Source organism: Girardinichthys multiradiatus, chromosome 7 (genome assembly GCF_021462225.1).
Source record: "Girardinichthys multiradiatus isolate DD_20200921_A chromosome 7, DD_fGirMul_XY1, whole genome shotgun sequence".
Classification (NCBI taxonomy): domain Eukaryota; kingdom Metazoa; phylum Chordata; class Actinopteri; order Cyprinodontiformes; family Goodeidae; genus Girardinichthys; species Girardinichthys multiradiatus.
The window spans coordinates 5,925,092-5,942,280 of NC_061800.1; the positions used below are offsets into that span (position 1 = coordinate 5,925,092).

Genomic DNA, 17,189 nt, shown 5'->3' on the forward strand with positions numbered 1-17,189 from the left:
AAACAGGATTAGGATACATTTTGGAATAAAATGTGAAGATGAACAAGAACTGGTGCTAACCTCCACTTTCTCTTCCAGGAGCTTCACACTAATATCCCTCAGTGCTTCATCACATCTTCTCTTTCAACGTCTGCATGATGAGATGTGAATCATTTTGATCACTCTATGCACCAGAAAAGCCAACGCCCCTCTGCTTCCCCATTTCCCAAATCTACTCTCCTACTCCTATCATCTCTTCTCTTAATCAACTTTCACTCTTTCCCCTCCATCCCTGCCGGCTCAGCATTCTCTCGGTCTTGTCTCCTTCCTTCTCTGTGGCAGCCAGTTTTATTTTTAGCTCTCTGATTCTATTCTTAGCTCCCAGCTCTGTGGGAAACCAAGGAGCGCTCTGAGATGCAGGGGGTGGGGGGGGGGGGGGGGGGTGATAAGTGTACAGTTCCCTCATGAAGGTGTGTGGTGGTTTCTCAGGAGCCAAACTGCTTGTGTGGGAATAAATGTAAACTCCTGCAAGGGGAAAAACGTGATATTTTTCTAGTTTCTGTGCAGCAGTTGGACCATCTGTGTCTGTCTGTGTGCGGGCCAGATTTTGATCTCGTTGCTATTTTTCTTGTATAGAGATTAACAAGCACAGAGGACAGAACTTGAAGTCATATTATATCAGTAGATGAATGGTTGGTAATTTTCTCACTCAGGACTCAGTGATTTCCCATTTAGGTGATGTGGTTTAGAGTCTTTTACTAACTGTTTTTCCCATGCTTTACAAACCCTGGTTCCTCAATTATATTTGTAGATCAATCAAGCATGCACCTGTCTGCATGGCTGACATGTCTATAGGCTTCTCTTCAGGATTCCCTTAGCTGGTCAATTTTTTTGCAGACATAGGACAGACATCTGCAGCCTCAGTCCTGATAGATAGGCAGCAGATTGCAGATCTATCAAGATAAGGTTCACAAACAATTGTGCTCACACTCTGCTACATGTGGGCTGCCCTGGAGAGACAAACGATTCCACTGCAGTGGAGAAGGAGAGAATGAGAAAAGAAAACAAGATAGCAAGTTCTACCTCTTCCTCCTCTTCTTCTTTTTTCTCCTCCTTGACTGGCTGTTCTATTTTTAGCAAGCAGGATCCAATCTTAGCAGCAGCTGAGGAGGGAGAGCCAGTTAGGGAGAACCAGTGCGTCCCCCCTCCTCTATTTTTAGCAGCAGGAGAGCTTCAAACGGCAGCAATCTATTCTGGTCTCTGTGTCTTTCTCCCTGTGCTGCAGCAACAGAGGGTTCAGTCGGTGTGTTTGATGGCAGGACTTCAAATGGAGGCACGTAAAAGCTACAGGAGTGTCAGACTGCGATATATTACAGCTTTTATCCACGAGTCCCTTTGGGTCAGCAGTTACCTCCACGTTGTGATGAATATTTATTAAATCCTGTTGTTGTCTTTTCTCTGTTGACAGCAGCGTTACAATTTTTTATTCCTCTGACTCATCTGAGCTGCTTCCAACATCCTCTGTTTTCCATCATTAGTTATAGTTGACCTATGTTTCTTTTGTATGATCCTAAAAGACTACAATTTCTATTCAAAAGCAAGCCCAATAAACCTGTCCATATTTTGTCACATTACAACCATCAATGTGTTGTTTGGAATTTTATGTTGGACCAACACAAAATAGTGAATAGTTGTGAAATTAAATAAAAGTGTATTGTTTTTAATAAATCTAAACTATTGTAGCTCTGGCTGTATGTTTAGGATCATTGTCTGCTAGAAGGTGAACCTCCATCCCAATCTCAGGTCTTCTGCATCCTCTAAACGGCTGTTTTTTTCAGGATTGCCCTATATTTAGCTCTTTCCATCTTTCCAACTACTCCGACCAGCTTCCCTGTCCCTGTAAAAGAAAAGCATTCCCACAGCATGATGCTGCAAAAACCATGTTTACTGTGGGAATGGTGTGTTAGTTATGTGCAGTGTTAGTTTTCTCCCATTCATAGCATTTTGCATGAAGGTCAAAGAGTTGAATTTTGGTCTCACCTGACCAGAGCAACTTCTTCCACATGTTTGCTGTGTCTCTTACATGTTTTGTATATAGGGGAGATGTTCAAAGCTTGGGATACAGGACTGAGTACAAACGTACTACAAACCTTTCCAATTTTTATTTGTAAAAACCTTTTAAACTATGTATCATTTTCCTTCCACATAAAATCTAAAGAAAATATATTGAAGTATGTGACAAAATGTAAAATTTTGGTATGAACGCAAGGCGTAGTGTAAGAAGAACCCCTTGTTAGTGGTGTCCAAACTTCTTCAAAAAGTCAAAAGTACTAGCGGGCCAGAAAATATATACCTTTTTAAACTAAAATCACTATAAATTATATTGTGAATATTTTTTAGCTGCTTAGCATGGACTATTTTAAATAAACAAATAGTCAGATTTTTGTATTAAAAAAAAGGATGTGTAAATCATTCTAGATCCAAAACTTAAAAAGGGCTTTGACATTTGCCTTTTTAAAAGAAAGGATTCAATTTGAACATTCTTTTGGGCCCAATTAAAAATAAAAAAGTTTATTCTCAGCATAAGAACATGATTTTGGTCACCATTTCTTCCAAGTTATATAAAAGCAGATGTGAAGGCACAAAAATAGAGATTTGAGTAAAATTTACTGAATAGGTCTATCTACTATGATATTAAAGTGAATGGAAAAAACATTGGTTATTAAAAAGAAAAATACTTTTTTACCTAGCATTTTCAATTGCAAGAAAACTTTGAATCATCAGTAATAATTAAAATTAATAAAAATAACAAAAATCAAAGTCTCTGTAATAAGCACCTGTGATTAAAATCTGCAGTTGGGAGCTGCACAAAATCAGACCAGGGACCCCAAATGGCCCCCGGGCCACACTTTGGACACCCTTGCCTTAAGTCTTTTTGGTCCAAACATTGACGTTATTTTAAAGAATTTATATGTATCTCCAGAGGGCAATTTTTATAACTGCTGCTTTATCTTTGCTGATGGATGTGATTCCTTAAAGCTTCAGGTGTTCAATGTTGTTTTTTAACAAGGTTACCGTATTTTCCGCACTATAAGGCGCACTTAAAAACCTTTAATTTTTTCAAAAAATGACAGTGCGCCTTGTAATCCGGAGCGCCTTATATATGGATCAATTGGTTAATTGGTTGATCCATACTGGTTGTACACGGCGCTCTGTCAAAATGTTTCAGTACGACTGGTAAACTACAAAGCCGCACCGCTTGCAGCATTACGGCTACCGTAGTCAGGGGCGTCGCCGAAGTAATAGCGGTAAACACCTGTACTGTGCTTACTCCTAGTCCAACACCACTTGTGTGTGTATAACGTTTGAATGTACTGTTGCAGGAATTGCCTGAACTATATGTGATTAGAAGCTCAGTGTGTGGGGTGTATGTTTCGTGTGTGTGTATGGAAGATGTTGACATTACTCCTCCGGACAGAGGTGGCGCTGTGTGCTGCCGTAGCTGAGAATCAAGAGTGAAGGAGTGACGTCGGTATTATTGTGTGTGTGGGGTGGGTAGAGACGGCGACCGGAGCAGCAGTGTATGAGTCTGTAAGCCCTGTGTTTTTACGTGCTGCAAAGTCATTAAAAAGAACCCTGAATCTCGTCAACAACTCAGTGTTTTGATGCTGTTTCTTCATGCTCAACTCAGCAACGTATGAGTGAGGGAGTTAACCCCGAGGAAACTAGTAACTTCGGTCCTGGAGTCTCCCCTGTGTCATCAGACTACGGTCAGGGGACAGAAACAGGAAAGGTTAACAGTACTAACGTTTGATTTAGTGCATCAAACTGTTTCTTTTACGTGTTTACTGAATCAGGGAAAAGTTCCCTTTCACGTTTTAACTAACGTTTGATTTCAACTTCATCTTCATAGACTCCAATGCATTCCTAACGTGAGGTTGGCTCTATTCAATAGAATTCTATGTAGAGGAGACCTTACCATGAGAGTGAATGGAGTTATCAGAACGCTGGTTTGTAGTGTATTAATAAAGTTTGACTGACTGACTTATCTGTTTTGTTGACATTCTCTTTAGCACAGCTCCATCTAGTGGATGCATAACGCAACCCCAGTCAAACGTTTGACTGCAGTAGCTTCTATTCTATGCGCCTTATAATCCGGTGCGCCCTATATATGAAAACAGTTCTAAAATAGGCCATTCATTGAAGGTGCGTCTTATAGTGCGGAAAATACGGTATGTGTTCTGTTTACAATGCAGATGCTGTGGCCACTCTAAACCAATATCTCCTCTCCAAAGAATGTTGCATGCAACTGATCTTCAATGCCAGATTACATTTCAATCCACACAGCGTTCATAATCTGGTACATAGATGATAATTACTCTAAAAACATTCATAATTCATTTAAATCAGACTTCTGATTTTAAACTCTGCTCAGACGCTTTCAGCAATCCCATGAACTGCTGGTAAATGAGATTTATGGCAACAAGGGAACAGAGTCAGGTTAGTTCGGATTCATTTGGACTGAACATTCTATTTCACATACAATAAAAGTGCTCAAAATGAAACATCTCAAAAAAAGAAAAACAGGTGGAAACAAATATTATTTTCTTCCTGAGTTCAGCAATATCTGTGGTGCAATGTGCTGTAAGTGGATGGTAGGTACTTACATCTGCCCCATGGCCCTCTCGCAGATTGTACGTGAGGTCATGCTGTATCTCGCTGATGAACTTCTGCGCATACTCTGGGTAGAGCCGGAGGACCTCGCGGAGGCCCTTCAGGCTGATGTACTGCAGGTCACAGTAGGTTAGAGCTTTAACGTTGGCATTGGTCTTGATCACCTGCTCCTTTGTCAGAGAGTCTGAACCAATCAGATCTCCTTTTCCTGATGGAATGAATCCAGAAAAAGGTGGATGTAAAACAAGTGTTTCACTTTGACTGATTGTTTGGGGCAAAAGGTGTTTCTGTATTATTATTATTATTTATTTAATTATCATTTTATTTCATTTGGGCTTTATTTCATTGTGTAGAAACTTTGTTAGAAAATGATATGTTGAGTGATAAACATTGATTAAGGTCAAGTATGTATTAGATTATAAAATTATCATATGGTCCCTATGCAAGTTTACTAATTTGTAATAATAGCACAATAAAAAAGAAACACTTTGTGTAATGATATTCTGTTAATCTCCCATTGAATAAAGCATTTTTCTCACTAGTTAATTTTAAACATAGTTCACAGAATATATTTAAAATAAATACTTGCAAAAATATATAATATATTAACCCTTTTTTTACAAGGGAGTCTGATAACAAAATGATAACAGCTCAAGAAAGGAATAACAGTACAACAAATGCATAAAACATGTAGCACCTTATAAAAGAGCAAATGTCACAAAACTATTAGCAGACTTACACAAGTTTAATGACATGTTAAACAGTATAACCAAATCAATCAAAACAGTGGCATTTAGATGTTAAAATGTTTAATACTGGATCTGTTTAAACTCACTCAGTGAAACAAATTCCTTCAAATGTAGCTGATTTTGGAGCTGCCTCCATGCATGAGGAGAAAAGTATTTGAATTCTTTTTGTTCCAAAAAATTCAAGTCCTTGACATGATCAGTAGTTTTCTCTAACTGTATGCATAACGCTTCATTCAAGTAAGGCCCAAGTGTGACAGCGCAGAATGGTGTTGTTGCTTGGAGAAACTGTTGTAAAAGCAGATCTTTCATTGCATTTAGGCTTCATCTTCAGAATGACATGCAAACTCAGGTTTGCACACATTTAACACTCACAACTACTTGAATTAATATTCCCCTGATAGCAATGGTTTTTATTTTATAGAAATATTTCTATTTGTGCAGCTGGTCCTGTGGGGACTAAGGTTACCAAAGTTACCAACATGAAAGGCATGCAGAAGAAGAGAAAATAGAGAACAATGAAAAAGAACAATGAAAAATAAAGTGGACACATCAATTCTTTTGTATATTGTGATTTTAGGAGTACTTTGAGGACACATATTTGATAAATGACAGGTCTTTTTTTTTATTTTTATTTTTAATAAATGTATTTATGATTTTTCAAAAAAATAAAATAAAACAAATACAGGTCCAGATGAGTGCGACAGTCATTTTAGCCCATTATTTTGTATATATCTATTAAAAGGACCCCACACATCAAGGAACTTATGATGGTTGTCTGACAAAGAGTATCAAATTTCTTCAAGATAGATACAGGACACCATATCATTAAGCCATTTCTTAAAACAAGGAGGGGTAGAGGATTTCCATTCCCGCTTAGGCTTAGGGCAGGAGCAAAACAGATGACCCAAAGTCCCGTCATCTGATTTACATTTATCAGATGTTGATGAGACACAGGGAAATAGCTTATTGAGTTTGGTTTTAGAAAAGTGCAGATGATGGATAACCTTGAATTGAATAAGTTGCAATCTAGAATTAATGGAACAGGGTTTGATTCTTGACACACTCAGATCCCACAACTCATCTGAAATCTCACCTAGTGTATCAGAGGCCCAGGCCTCTTTTATATGATTAGTAGATGGGGTTGAACTGAAAAGATTAACAAACTGAGAAATTAGCTTTTTAGAGGTAAAGGGCTTTTTTATAAGCTCATAGAAACTATGCTGCACCGGTATGGTTTCAAAGTGGGGGAATGCTGTCTGACACAATTACGAGCTTGCAAGTACCTGAAAAAGTGGCTAGAAGGAAGATCAAATTTTGATTGGAATTGCGTGAAGGAAGCAAAGTTATTACTGATGTATAAATTCTTAACAACAGCTATGCCGTTATTTAACCAGTGCTTAAAAACGACATCCATATTGCCTGGCTTAAATGCTGTGTTCTGAAAAATAGTAGCATAGATGGAAAAACCAGGGAGATTCAGGGCAGTCTTTATCTGCTTTAGAATCCTGAATGAATTTTTTTGTATAAAATTATCCTTCAGCAACTGCAAAGGCAAGGAAAAATTGGAAAACAGTACAGCAGCAAGAGAGGAAGTAGTAAGTGCTAAGGACGCAAGGTTTTCATTCAGCGGCCAGTTGGGCAATAGCGAGTCAACCTCTTCACCCCTCGGATAGACATGACTCCAAAAAACCCAGGTTCTGGCATTACAAGCCCAGTAATAATAACGTAGAACAGGAAGGCCTAGACCACCCTCAGCAGTAGGTTTCTGTAGGTGAGACTTTGAGATTCGAGGGTGTTTACCGGCCCAGACAAAAGGAATCATAATGGAATCTATCATCTTAAAAAAAGGAAGCAGTTAGATAAATGGGTATATTTTGAAAGAGATAAGTCAATTTTGGAAGGACCACCATCTTGACAACATTAACACAACCAATCAAGGAAAGAGAGAGGAGCTTCTACCCGTCGACCATAGATTTAAGTTTATTGATTAAATCCAGAAAGTTATGTGTGAAAAGGAGTTTAGGGTCCCTTGTGATATTTATCTCCCTATACTCAAAATAACTAGTGGAAACTTTGAATGGCAGGTTACTAAGAAAAGGAGTGTCCAGACCATCTGAAAGAGGCATAAATAGACTTTTGTCCCAATTTATAGTAAAACCAGAAAACTTGCCAAATGTTTTTATAAGAGTAAGAAGAGAAAGAGAGATTGTGACATCTGAAAGAGTCAAGATAACATCATCCACGTAAAGGCCAATGGGACTATCTGTAACATAGTCCAAAATGCCAGTGATCAGCGGATGGGTCCTAATGGAAATAGCAAGGGGTTTCATGGCCAGTGCAAATAGTAACGGTGAGAGACAGCACCCTTGTCTGGTACCGTGATGTAATGAAAAAGAAGCAGACCTGTCGTGATTAGTCAGAACTGAGGACTTGGGGTGGGCGTAGAGCATTTTTAGTAACGTCATAAATGTATCACCAAATCCAAATTTTTGGAGAACCAAAAACAAATAGTCCCACTCAATTTGATCGAAAGCCTGCTGAGCATCTAATAAGATAACTGCAGAGGCAGGAAGGTTGGTCCGGTACATAACACGTAGGAGTCGACAAGTGTTTGAAAAAGAATACCTGTTAGGGTTGAAGCCAGTCTGGTCAGGATGGACCAGGCGAGCTATGTGTTTATTTAAACGAGTAGCTAATACTTTGGCTATTATTTTTTTGGTCGCTGTTTAGTAAGCTTAAAGGACGGTATGAGGCAACATTAGAGCAATCCCTGCCTTTCTTCAGGAGAAGACAGATATTAGCATCATACAAACTCTGACGAAATACTCCCTTCCTCACTGAAGAGTTCACCATACGCAGAAGAAGAGGGGCAACCAGATCCAAATGACTTTTATAGAATTCTATTCCAAACCCATCCGGACCACAAGCTTTACCAGAGGATAATGAGCGTATAGCAGATTTAATTTCTTCAATTGTAAAATTAGAGTCCAAGTCTACCCTGGCAGTTCCATCCAGAACAGGTACATTTAAATTGTTTAGGAAGTCTTCAGTATCAGAACTGGTAGCACTAGTCTTGGAAGTGTATAAATTGCTGTAATAATTGAAGAAGGCGTCATTTATGAGTTTAGGGTCAGTTAACATTAGGCCAGGGAAGACATTTTATGAATAGCTCTATCTGCCAGTGTGCCTTTTATTTGTTTGGAGAGTAATCTATCAGGCTTGTCCCCTAGTTCAAAATGTTTTTGTTTAAGTTTGCAAATGTAATTACCAACTTGTTCCCCAAGCATGTGACTGTATTCAGATTTTATCTTCAGGATAGCACTGAGTATATTTTCATCATTTGAATTCTGATAGCCGTCCTCCAAAACAGTCAATTTAGCCTGAATATCTGCAAGACACTGTGATCTGGCCTTTTTGATTGAAGACTGATAAGAAATAATGTTTCCCCTTAATACTACTTTAAATGACTCCCACAAAACTGAGTCAGATACTTCTTCGTTGTCATTAAAAAGTAGAAAATCTGAGATTTTGACTGAAACATAGTCCTGAAATGATTGATCAGAATAGATGCGGGGGATAAATTTCCAATTAATCGACGGAGCGTAAAGACTGAAGTGGATCTGTAGTAAAAGAGGAGCATTATCTGAAATTAAGATGCTGTGATACATTGAGCTGACTGTATGTGAAATTAATTTAGAATCAATTAAAAAGTGGTCAATTCTGGTAAAACTACCATGGGAGGGGGAGAAAAAAAGAGTATTTACGATCAGAGGGATGCTGAAGCCTCCAGATATCAACTAAATTTAATGACTTCATGAGATTATTTAGAACCGACATTGATTTCAAAGAAGAAGCAACTTTATTGGAGGACCTATCCAGCAATGGATTGAGATAACAATTGAAGTCGCCTCCTATAATCATGTCCCTATTATTGCATTGTGCAACAATGTCAAATATCTTGCGGAAAAAATCGGGGCAGTCACAATTCGGGGCATAAATATTTAAAAAAGCAACTGGGATGGAATTGATATCACCAGTGACAAGCACATATCTCCCCCCTGAATCTGCAGACATGGAGTCAAAGATGAATGGAATGGATTTGCAGATAAGGATTGCAACCCCTCTAGCTTTGGAAGAAAAATTTGACCGGTAAACCTGTGACACCTACGAAGATCTCACCCGTCTCTGCTCAGTTGGCTGAATATGAGTCTTCTGAAGAAAGACAATATCGGATGAAAGTGATTTTAAATGTGAAAACCCCTGTGCTCTTTTAAGCGCTTTACCAAGGCCTCTACAGTTCCAGGAGACTAAATTAATAGGACTCATGCCCGGCTTAGAAGTATTATTATCCTGCATTCATCATAACGTAAAAACGGCAGCTGACAAGATAAACACAACAGAACACAGGAGGTTTAACAACAAAACGAACACAAAATCCCCAAAACTCACCCCTGCCGCAACAAGAACTGAGCGGCATATCCCTCAATCTAGAGTGGAGGCTGCCCGATAATAGAGAGAGAAAACCCTGAGTGAGTAGCCTAAACCCAGAGAGCCATGTTTACCTCCAGTAAAACTAGATAAATGTGAATGTGCACCAAGGCTTAATTGAACTTGCAGACTAACATTCGCGTAGAATGCTTAATAAAGTCACTCGATACGAGTCAGTGAATTGGCAAACCGTTCTGCATCGGTCGGTGAAGTGAAGGTTTTCACAGTGTCATTTAAAGACACTTGCAGCTTGGCAGGAAAGCGCAGAGAGCACTTGGCTCCAGCTTCCACCAGCCTTTTTTCTCACGGTGTTGAATGCCTGGCGCTGCGCAGAAACCTCCGCCGTGTAGTCTGAAAATATGAAGACTTTCTGACCGTGGTGCAGCAGCGGGGCTTGCTGTCGGCTCAGCCGCAGAATATTCATCACGTCGCGGTCATTGGGCACTCTGGCGATGATGATCCGAGGTCGTTCATTGGAAAGTGGCTTGGGTCTCGCGGCACGGTGCGCCCTATCCATTTTTACGGGCTTGGGAAAGTTGTCCTCTCCCAGCAGCTCCGAGGTGAATTTTGAAACAAACTCTGCAGGACGGCCACCCTCTTCACCTTCCTTGACGCCAACAATCCAAATGTTTTGTCTGCGCGAGCGCCCTTCCAAGTCATACACCTTTGTTTTCAGAAGCCCGTTAGTCGCCGCTAGTTTGCTGCAAGTTGCCTCCAGCGCCGAAACACGGGCATGGGTAGAAGATAGAGCTGCGTCTATGTCGTCTAAACGGTGCTAGACCTCACTGTGCTCTGTCTGCAGGGTTGTTAAACGAGCTTCAATGGAGTCCAGGCGTCCTTCCAGTGATTTCTTGAGAGAATCCACTTAGATGTAGACTTTAGAAAGATCATCTTTGTGGCTATTGACGGCGGCTAATATAGTCTCGTTGCTAACAGCACAGCCCGTCTGAGAGGTCGACTTCTGGGCTTCGTATTTCCTTGGCATAATGTGAAATGCCAAAACTGAAATATACTGAAGAAACGGGTGCCTACTACTCCTCCAGCAAAAAAATTAATAACTTTGGTGCAGTAAATAAATATTAAATGGAGGCAGTGACACGTAGCTCCAGAAAACACGGCTATTCCATTACTACATGCTAGAGCCCCCATGAGAGGTCTCTTTCATTAGGTATTGCAAAAAGGAGTAATACATGTTTTACGGTACCACAGTTGAGAACAGGGTGAGGTAAAGACGGTTTAGGATAGAGAAATGCTGAAAAAGAAAAATCAACCAACTCTGCTGTTTGGATTTTATCTTCCTGAACTCTAAAGCTCTTTGGTAAAACAACAATGGCCTTTGTTAATGACTCCAAAGCTGCTGAATGTTATTGGTGATGGAAAATTTAGCTGCTGACACATACTGTAAATGTTCATGGATAGTATGTAAGAGGCAATAGAGATGCTTGCACATCGCCTACTGTTCTGTTAGGCCAGTGACTGGCAAACAGCTGTAAGGCAACATCCTGAGAGGGACATTACCACCCTCAGGGAAAAGGAGCAATCACGGCGCTGCAGTTTGTCCTCATTCACTCCCGGGTTCATTTCCCAAGGTCACTGGATCAAAATCATTTTTTTTTCTAAACAGATGGAAATCCTTCAGCTTAAGAATTCTAACAAACATGTATCAGACAATATCTGAATAACTGTTTTAAAATAAAAACTTTGCTTTTCCAGCATCTTCTTCTCATGTTAGTGCTCATGAGTTGTCTCTGTGCAGAGAGGAAAAGAGATATTTATTTCAGTCAACTGATTTCCAAAGACAAAGACATGCCCAGTTCATGAGATGGAAGTTCCACTGCCGCTTTTTCCTCCGTTTGATTGTAGTAGTCAGATTGTATTGCTTTATTCAGACATCCAGCTGTTCTCAAGTCGTCTATTTTACACCTTCAAAAATCTTGTTTTGATCAGGTCTGGCCCAATATGTAGGCGATATTTGTGCCTTTTTAGGGCCCCCTGCTGGCCTGGCAAATCCAGAAGACCTTTTTAAAAAAAAAAAAAAAAAACAACAAAAAAATAATTTGCTTTCTGTGTTTGTATTGAGTGAAAATAAAAATGCATACATCAAGCTGGATATTGTAAATGGCAAATGGTAAATGGACTGAATTTATATAGCGCCTTTCCAGTCATACAGACCACTCAATGCGCTTTACGCTAGAGCCACATTCACCCAATCGCACTCACTAACGCTCACACATTCATACACCGATACGCAGATTGGTAGGCAACTTGAGGTTAAGTGCCTTGCCCTGGGGCACATCAACATATGGCAGGAGGAAGCTGGAATCAAACCCACAACCTTCTGATTGCAAGACGACTACTCTTCCAATTGTAAAGCAATCTAAAGTGCCCGAACAACAGTTGGTGGTTTATTTTACTTTTTAATACAGATTACACATTTTACAAAGATGGTATGATTATTGGAATTTTATGAAAATTTCTAATGGTATGAAAAACTTTTTGGGACGCTTAAGACAGGTTATTTAGTAATATTGTAACACATTAATAATCCCCAGGCTAGTTTACTTATTAAAAAGATTTTCTTCTAGTATTATTCCCTCCTAAATTAGAATGTTATGGTTGACACAGATAAATAATAGAGTGAACTTACAAAATATATCAATATTTCACACTGCCAACTTCATAGAGTGTCTTTGAGTGGACTGCAAGTCACAGCATCATGTTGCACTACTTTTTGATTTCAGATTTTATTTTAATTAAGGCACTGCCACCAACCTTCACTAACAGCTGGTTTCCAAGAACCAATGAGCCATTTTCTAAATAAAAAAAAGAAAATACAGTAAAAGAAAATACAGTAAAACCCCATAAAAGCTTGCTGTCAGTACATACTTATCATAACTTGTTACAATAAATTAAAAAGGGGTATTACAAATCCTCAGGGAAAAGTTTTAATGTGAACCTTTTAATGATTTGCATATGTATTTATTTGTTTATTTATGTATTTATGTTTTAGTGACAACAGTTGAATAAAGTCTCATTGGGAAAAATAGACAGTTTATTTTTTCTCAATCAACAGAATGTGAAAAATAATCTTTTTTTGTCTCAAGAATGGAAAGGCAAGTGGAAAAAAATTATTTCTGTCTTCTCATTTTACTAATGTGTAATACCTCTTCTGGTCACAAAAGGGGTGGCGCAACCAGCAAGCCAGTCAGGTAGGTGAAGGTGAGTGCAGGAAGTAATGTTTTGTTTATTAACCCATTCAATTTATTACACCGTCCCCCAGCTTTAGAACCTCTTCAAAGTGCCTGGTTACATTTTATTTTTCATGCAAATGTACTGACATCAGCATGGAAATTACTCTATGCTTCAGAAACCTCCCCCAGTATCAAAAAGGATTTGCTGAAAGACTTCATCTGATTAAGGGGTCAGTTCCTTCTATGGAAATGATGGACACAGCAAAGCGGTAAGCAAACTTTATTTTAGACATTAATTTATTGCGCTAGATAATTGTATATTTGTCATCAAACTACCAAAACGGCCAAACGGGGCAGAGTGGAATGCTCCTGACCCTGAGAGGGGCGGGCTGTGAGGTCTTTCAGTAACATTTAAAGAGACCGCACCAAAACGAGTTGCTCTCAGGTACTCAGGTAAAAGAGGAGCTTGTGGAGCTACAATTACAAGGAATTCAGACCAAAGCATTGCAGTTCCACTTTAAATAGACCACAACTGAATGAGTTAAATATGGAAATGAAGTACCGTAAATTACGGATTATAAGGCGCTACTTTTTTCCCGCACTTTGAACACTGCGGCCTATACAACGGTGCGGCTAATGCATGTTTTTTTCATGCCGCCAAAAACATTTTGCCTGGTAACAGTGGACCAATCAAATTGATGAGTAGTTCAAAGAGGTCCAATGAACTTGTGCGATAAATCAAGAGCACTTTCACAAGTTAAAAGTAAAAAATTCCTCACGTGTATTATTATCTTTCTGTGTAAATCATATTACAATGTGGGACACCCGCGGCTTAACATCCGGTGCGGCCTGTACAGTACAAACTTGGTTTTCTTTCTAAAATTAGAGCATGCGGCTTTTAATCAGGTGCGCTTTGTAGTCTGGAATTCACGTGATTTAAATGTATGATATGTCCCTTTTAAAACATCATATATGTAGTCAGTCCTTTAAAAATGATTCTTCTTTTAAATTCACCAAGGTGGTTTCGGAGACGCAAAAGACCACATCTCACCCAGGCTTCAGTGGAATTTAGAGCTCGCCCCATGGAGAACCGCTTGATCTGCACTTCATTTTACTGCTACTTGTTTGATGTCTATACTTGGTACATGTGTGATATAGGGCTCTGTGATTGCTAATTACAGGTAGCTGAATATAAAAACAACTTCTGTGCATGATATTGGACATAGTTATGTTATCTGTTAATCGAATGGTCCTGAGTGCTGTCGTGCTGCAAAACTTACTTTGAAGGACAATGTCTGTCTCTGCTGACAGCACGTTTTAAGGCCATTTGCAAGATACAGTAAGAAAGAGCAGTCATGGTGGGCAACTGTCAGTTGTTCTACAAATATCCTTGAACAATGCTGTAGTTAATTTTTTTTTCCCACTAGCCTTTCAGGGCTTCCGTATCTATTTGTGCTGCTCAAACCTTTATTTGTCCTACCCTTTAATTCTTTTATTCATCATCGATACATAAACATGGTTTTTAGATAGATCATTTTTTATCAATAGAGTGATGTCAAAAATAAAAGAAACGTATTGTTGTCTATAAGGGGAAACTGTAATTCTGAAGCCATTTGACAGACAAAGCTTCTGCAGCTTTTGGATAAAAAGAAATCTGACAAAGACTCATGGGGGTTGTGCAAGAGAAGAGCAAAGAAAAGAGAGGAAAATGAAAAAAAGAAAACTGAGCTAAGAGGAAGCAAAAATTATGGAAGAAGACAGGGAAGGGACTGCAGATGGGTGATGGAGTGTGGAGGTGGACTGAAAGGAGGGTAAATGAGAGGAAGCAGGGGAAGAAACTGCAGAAGGGCACCATGTGGAGGTGACTGCACACTTGCACAAGTGAACCAAGGAGCGAAAGATGGGGGGTGTGGGAAAGAGATAAAGCAGGGGAGCATCCCTCTGAACACCTCCACATTTTCCTGCCCCTCCAGCTCTTAATTTGGCGTGTTGTGAGGTGTGAGGGTCTCTTCATAATCTCCGTCCGCCACACTGTCTTTTTCACGTCGCTCAAATTTCTGCTCCTCTGCTACTCCCCCCCAATGTTGTCTTTTCAGGGAGATGATGGGTGGCAGCGGAGTAGAGAACAACAGCAGCTGCAGAGAAGCTTTTGCTCTTAATAACAATGAAATGTTAAACTGAGTTGGAGATGAACACTTGGAAGTGACATTTTCACGGGTGCGTCTGTCTTTTTGGGAAGTGTAGGTGAAAGCTTTTCTAAGAAGTTCATTTTGTCAGTGTCAGTGGCTTCTGGTCATAATGCACATTACGACTGTCAGTTTTTTTGCTTCTGCTTTTGACTTTTCAAGTGTAATTTCACATCCACTTTTTCACACCTACTGCTGTTGAATTGAGCATAATATAAACCAGCGGAGGGAAATGTCCACACTGGGAAACGCATATTCAGTCTTACACAGACACATCTTTTCTCATGGATCAGTCCAAAAATATTGTGCATCTTAGCCAAGGAAGGGGTGTAAAAGAACATAAGGTCAGTGATTGTATTTGTGTCACATGCTGTTAATTCAGCTTTAAGTAATGCAAACTGTCATACTTGTTTTGATTTAGTGTGATGGTCAAAGTAAAGGTCAATTTAGGCACAAATTGACAGGCTGCTGGAGGTGTTATATCACAATCCCTGCTTCTGGTCCACCGGTATTTAGTTCAATATTCAGAACATATCAGCCCAGGTGTTGATTGGACCAACTCGGATGGAAGCTATTCTGACTTTAAACAGCTACGATTGTTCCTAAAATGATTCAGCCTCGATTGCAAATCAGTTTTCTTTGTGCCAAAACATACAAACAGGCATCTGTTTACAATACAGTTAAACAAGAACAATTTAAAGATAAACACAACCAATATTACAAGCGGTTTCTCTAAACTATTCACAAAATGACACTTTTAAATGCTTCTGCTGTCTCAACATAATTCAACCCCTTCAGTTCTTTGTGGACAAAGAGTAGCGATTGTGTTGTTGACTAAGCAAATGTTTCAGTTTTTAAATCATACATCTCATATTTTAATCTTCTCGTCAGAAATGTCTTTTTTAGTACAGCTTGGTGTGATTTCTGTGAGTAAGTGTGTACATCTAAAAGGCAAGTGTATTTGTTCACAGTGGAAGCTGGTAGGGGTTCTCTGTTGTTTTTGTTCTAGTCTTTTTCTCCTGTTTTGTGGTTAGAGAGCGCTTGTAGATAGAGCTGTCTTTTATTTCAAGGTTAGAAGAGTGTGTTTTGTTTAGCTTATAGCTTTCTGTGTTGCTTCTAGAAGTCTTGTATTTGGTTGATTTGCCTTAACTGAAATATGTGTTTTCTACAGACATTAACTTCTCAGTGGTTTATGGTGCTTCTTGTGTAACACTATGCCAGACCACATCTTTGCTGTTTAGAGGGTTGTAACAATGTTTTCACTTTAGAAGCACACATGTTATGTTTTATTATGTCTTAATGTGGTAGATCAACACAAACTAGTGGAGATTTGTGGAGTGGAAAGCAAATAATACCTAATTTAAGCAATGTTTAAATCTGAAGTGATTAACACCATTAATCTTTTGCTGACTTTGTACATCTGGAGACTAAAATGTTTGCCTATCATTCTTTGCTAAATAGCTTGAACTAGTCAGACTAGATGGACAGCATCTGGGAACATATTTTTCATATCATAATTTTCAAGTCTTGCCAAATATTCCCAATTGGATTTACATTGGGACATTGACTGGACCATTCCAACACCTAAATATACTTTGTTCTAAACCATTTCACTGTAGTTCTGGCTTTATGTTTGACGCTCTTGTCCTGGAATTTCAACCCAAGTCTCAGTTTTTTGCAGCCTCTAACAAGGTGCTCCTTGGCCTTCATGATCTCTAATAAACATTTGAGTGCTTCACAGAACAGCTCAATTTATAATGTGCTAAGTTACACACAGGTAGACTCTACTTAATAATTAGGTGACTTGTGAAGACAGTTGGCTGCACTGGATTTTATTTAGTGGTATCAGAGTAAATGAGGCTGCAATACAACTGAAAAACAAATCTGATTATTATATGCAATAAAATCTTTAAAACCGTCTA

The 17,189-nt window shown here is 39.1% G+C and overlaps 1 protein-coding gene across 2 annotated transcripts in view; it reads right to left on the reverse strand.

Annotated features, from left to right (window-relative positions):
* Positions 1-17,189, reverse strand: part of kcnh3 (potassium voltage-gated channel, subfamily H (eag-related), member 3) — a 398,012-nt gene that overhangs the window by 10,847 nt on the left and 369,976 nt on the right. For both annotated transcript variants that reach the window (XM_047371306.1, XM_047371305.1), the window contains exon 11: positions 4,647-4,861. In XM_047371306.1, coding sequence (XP_047227262.1) covers positions 4,647-4,861 — 215 coding nt within the window. The remainder of the gene's footprint in view (positions 1-4,646; positions 4,862-17,189) is intronic.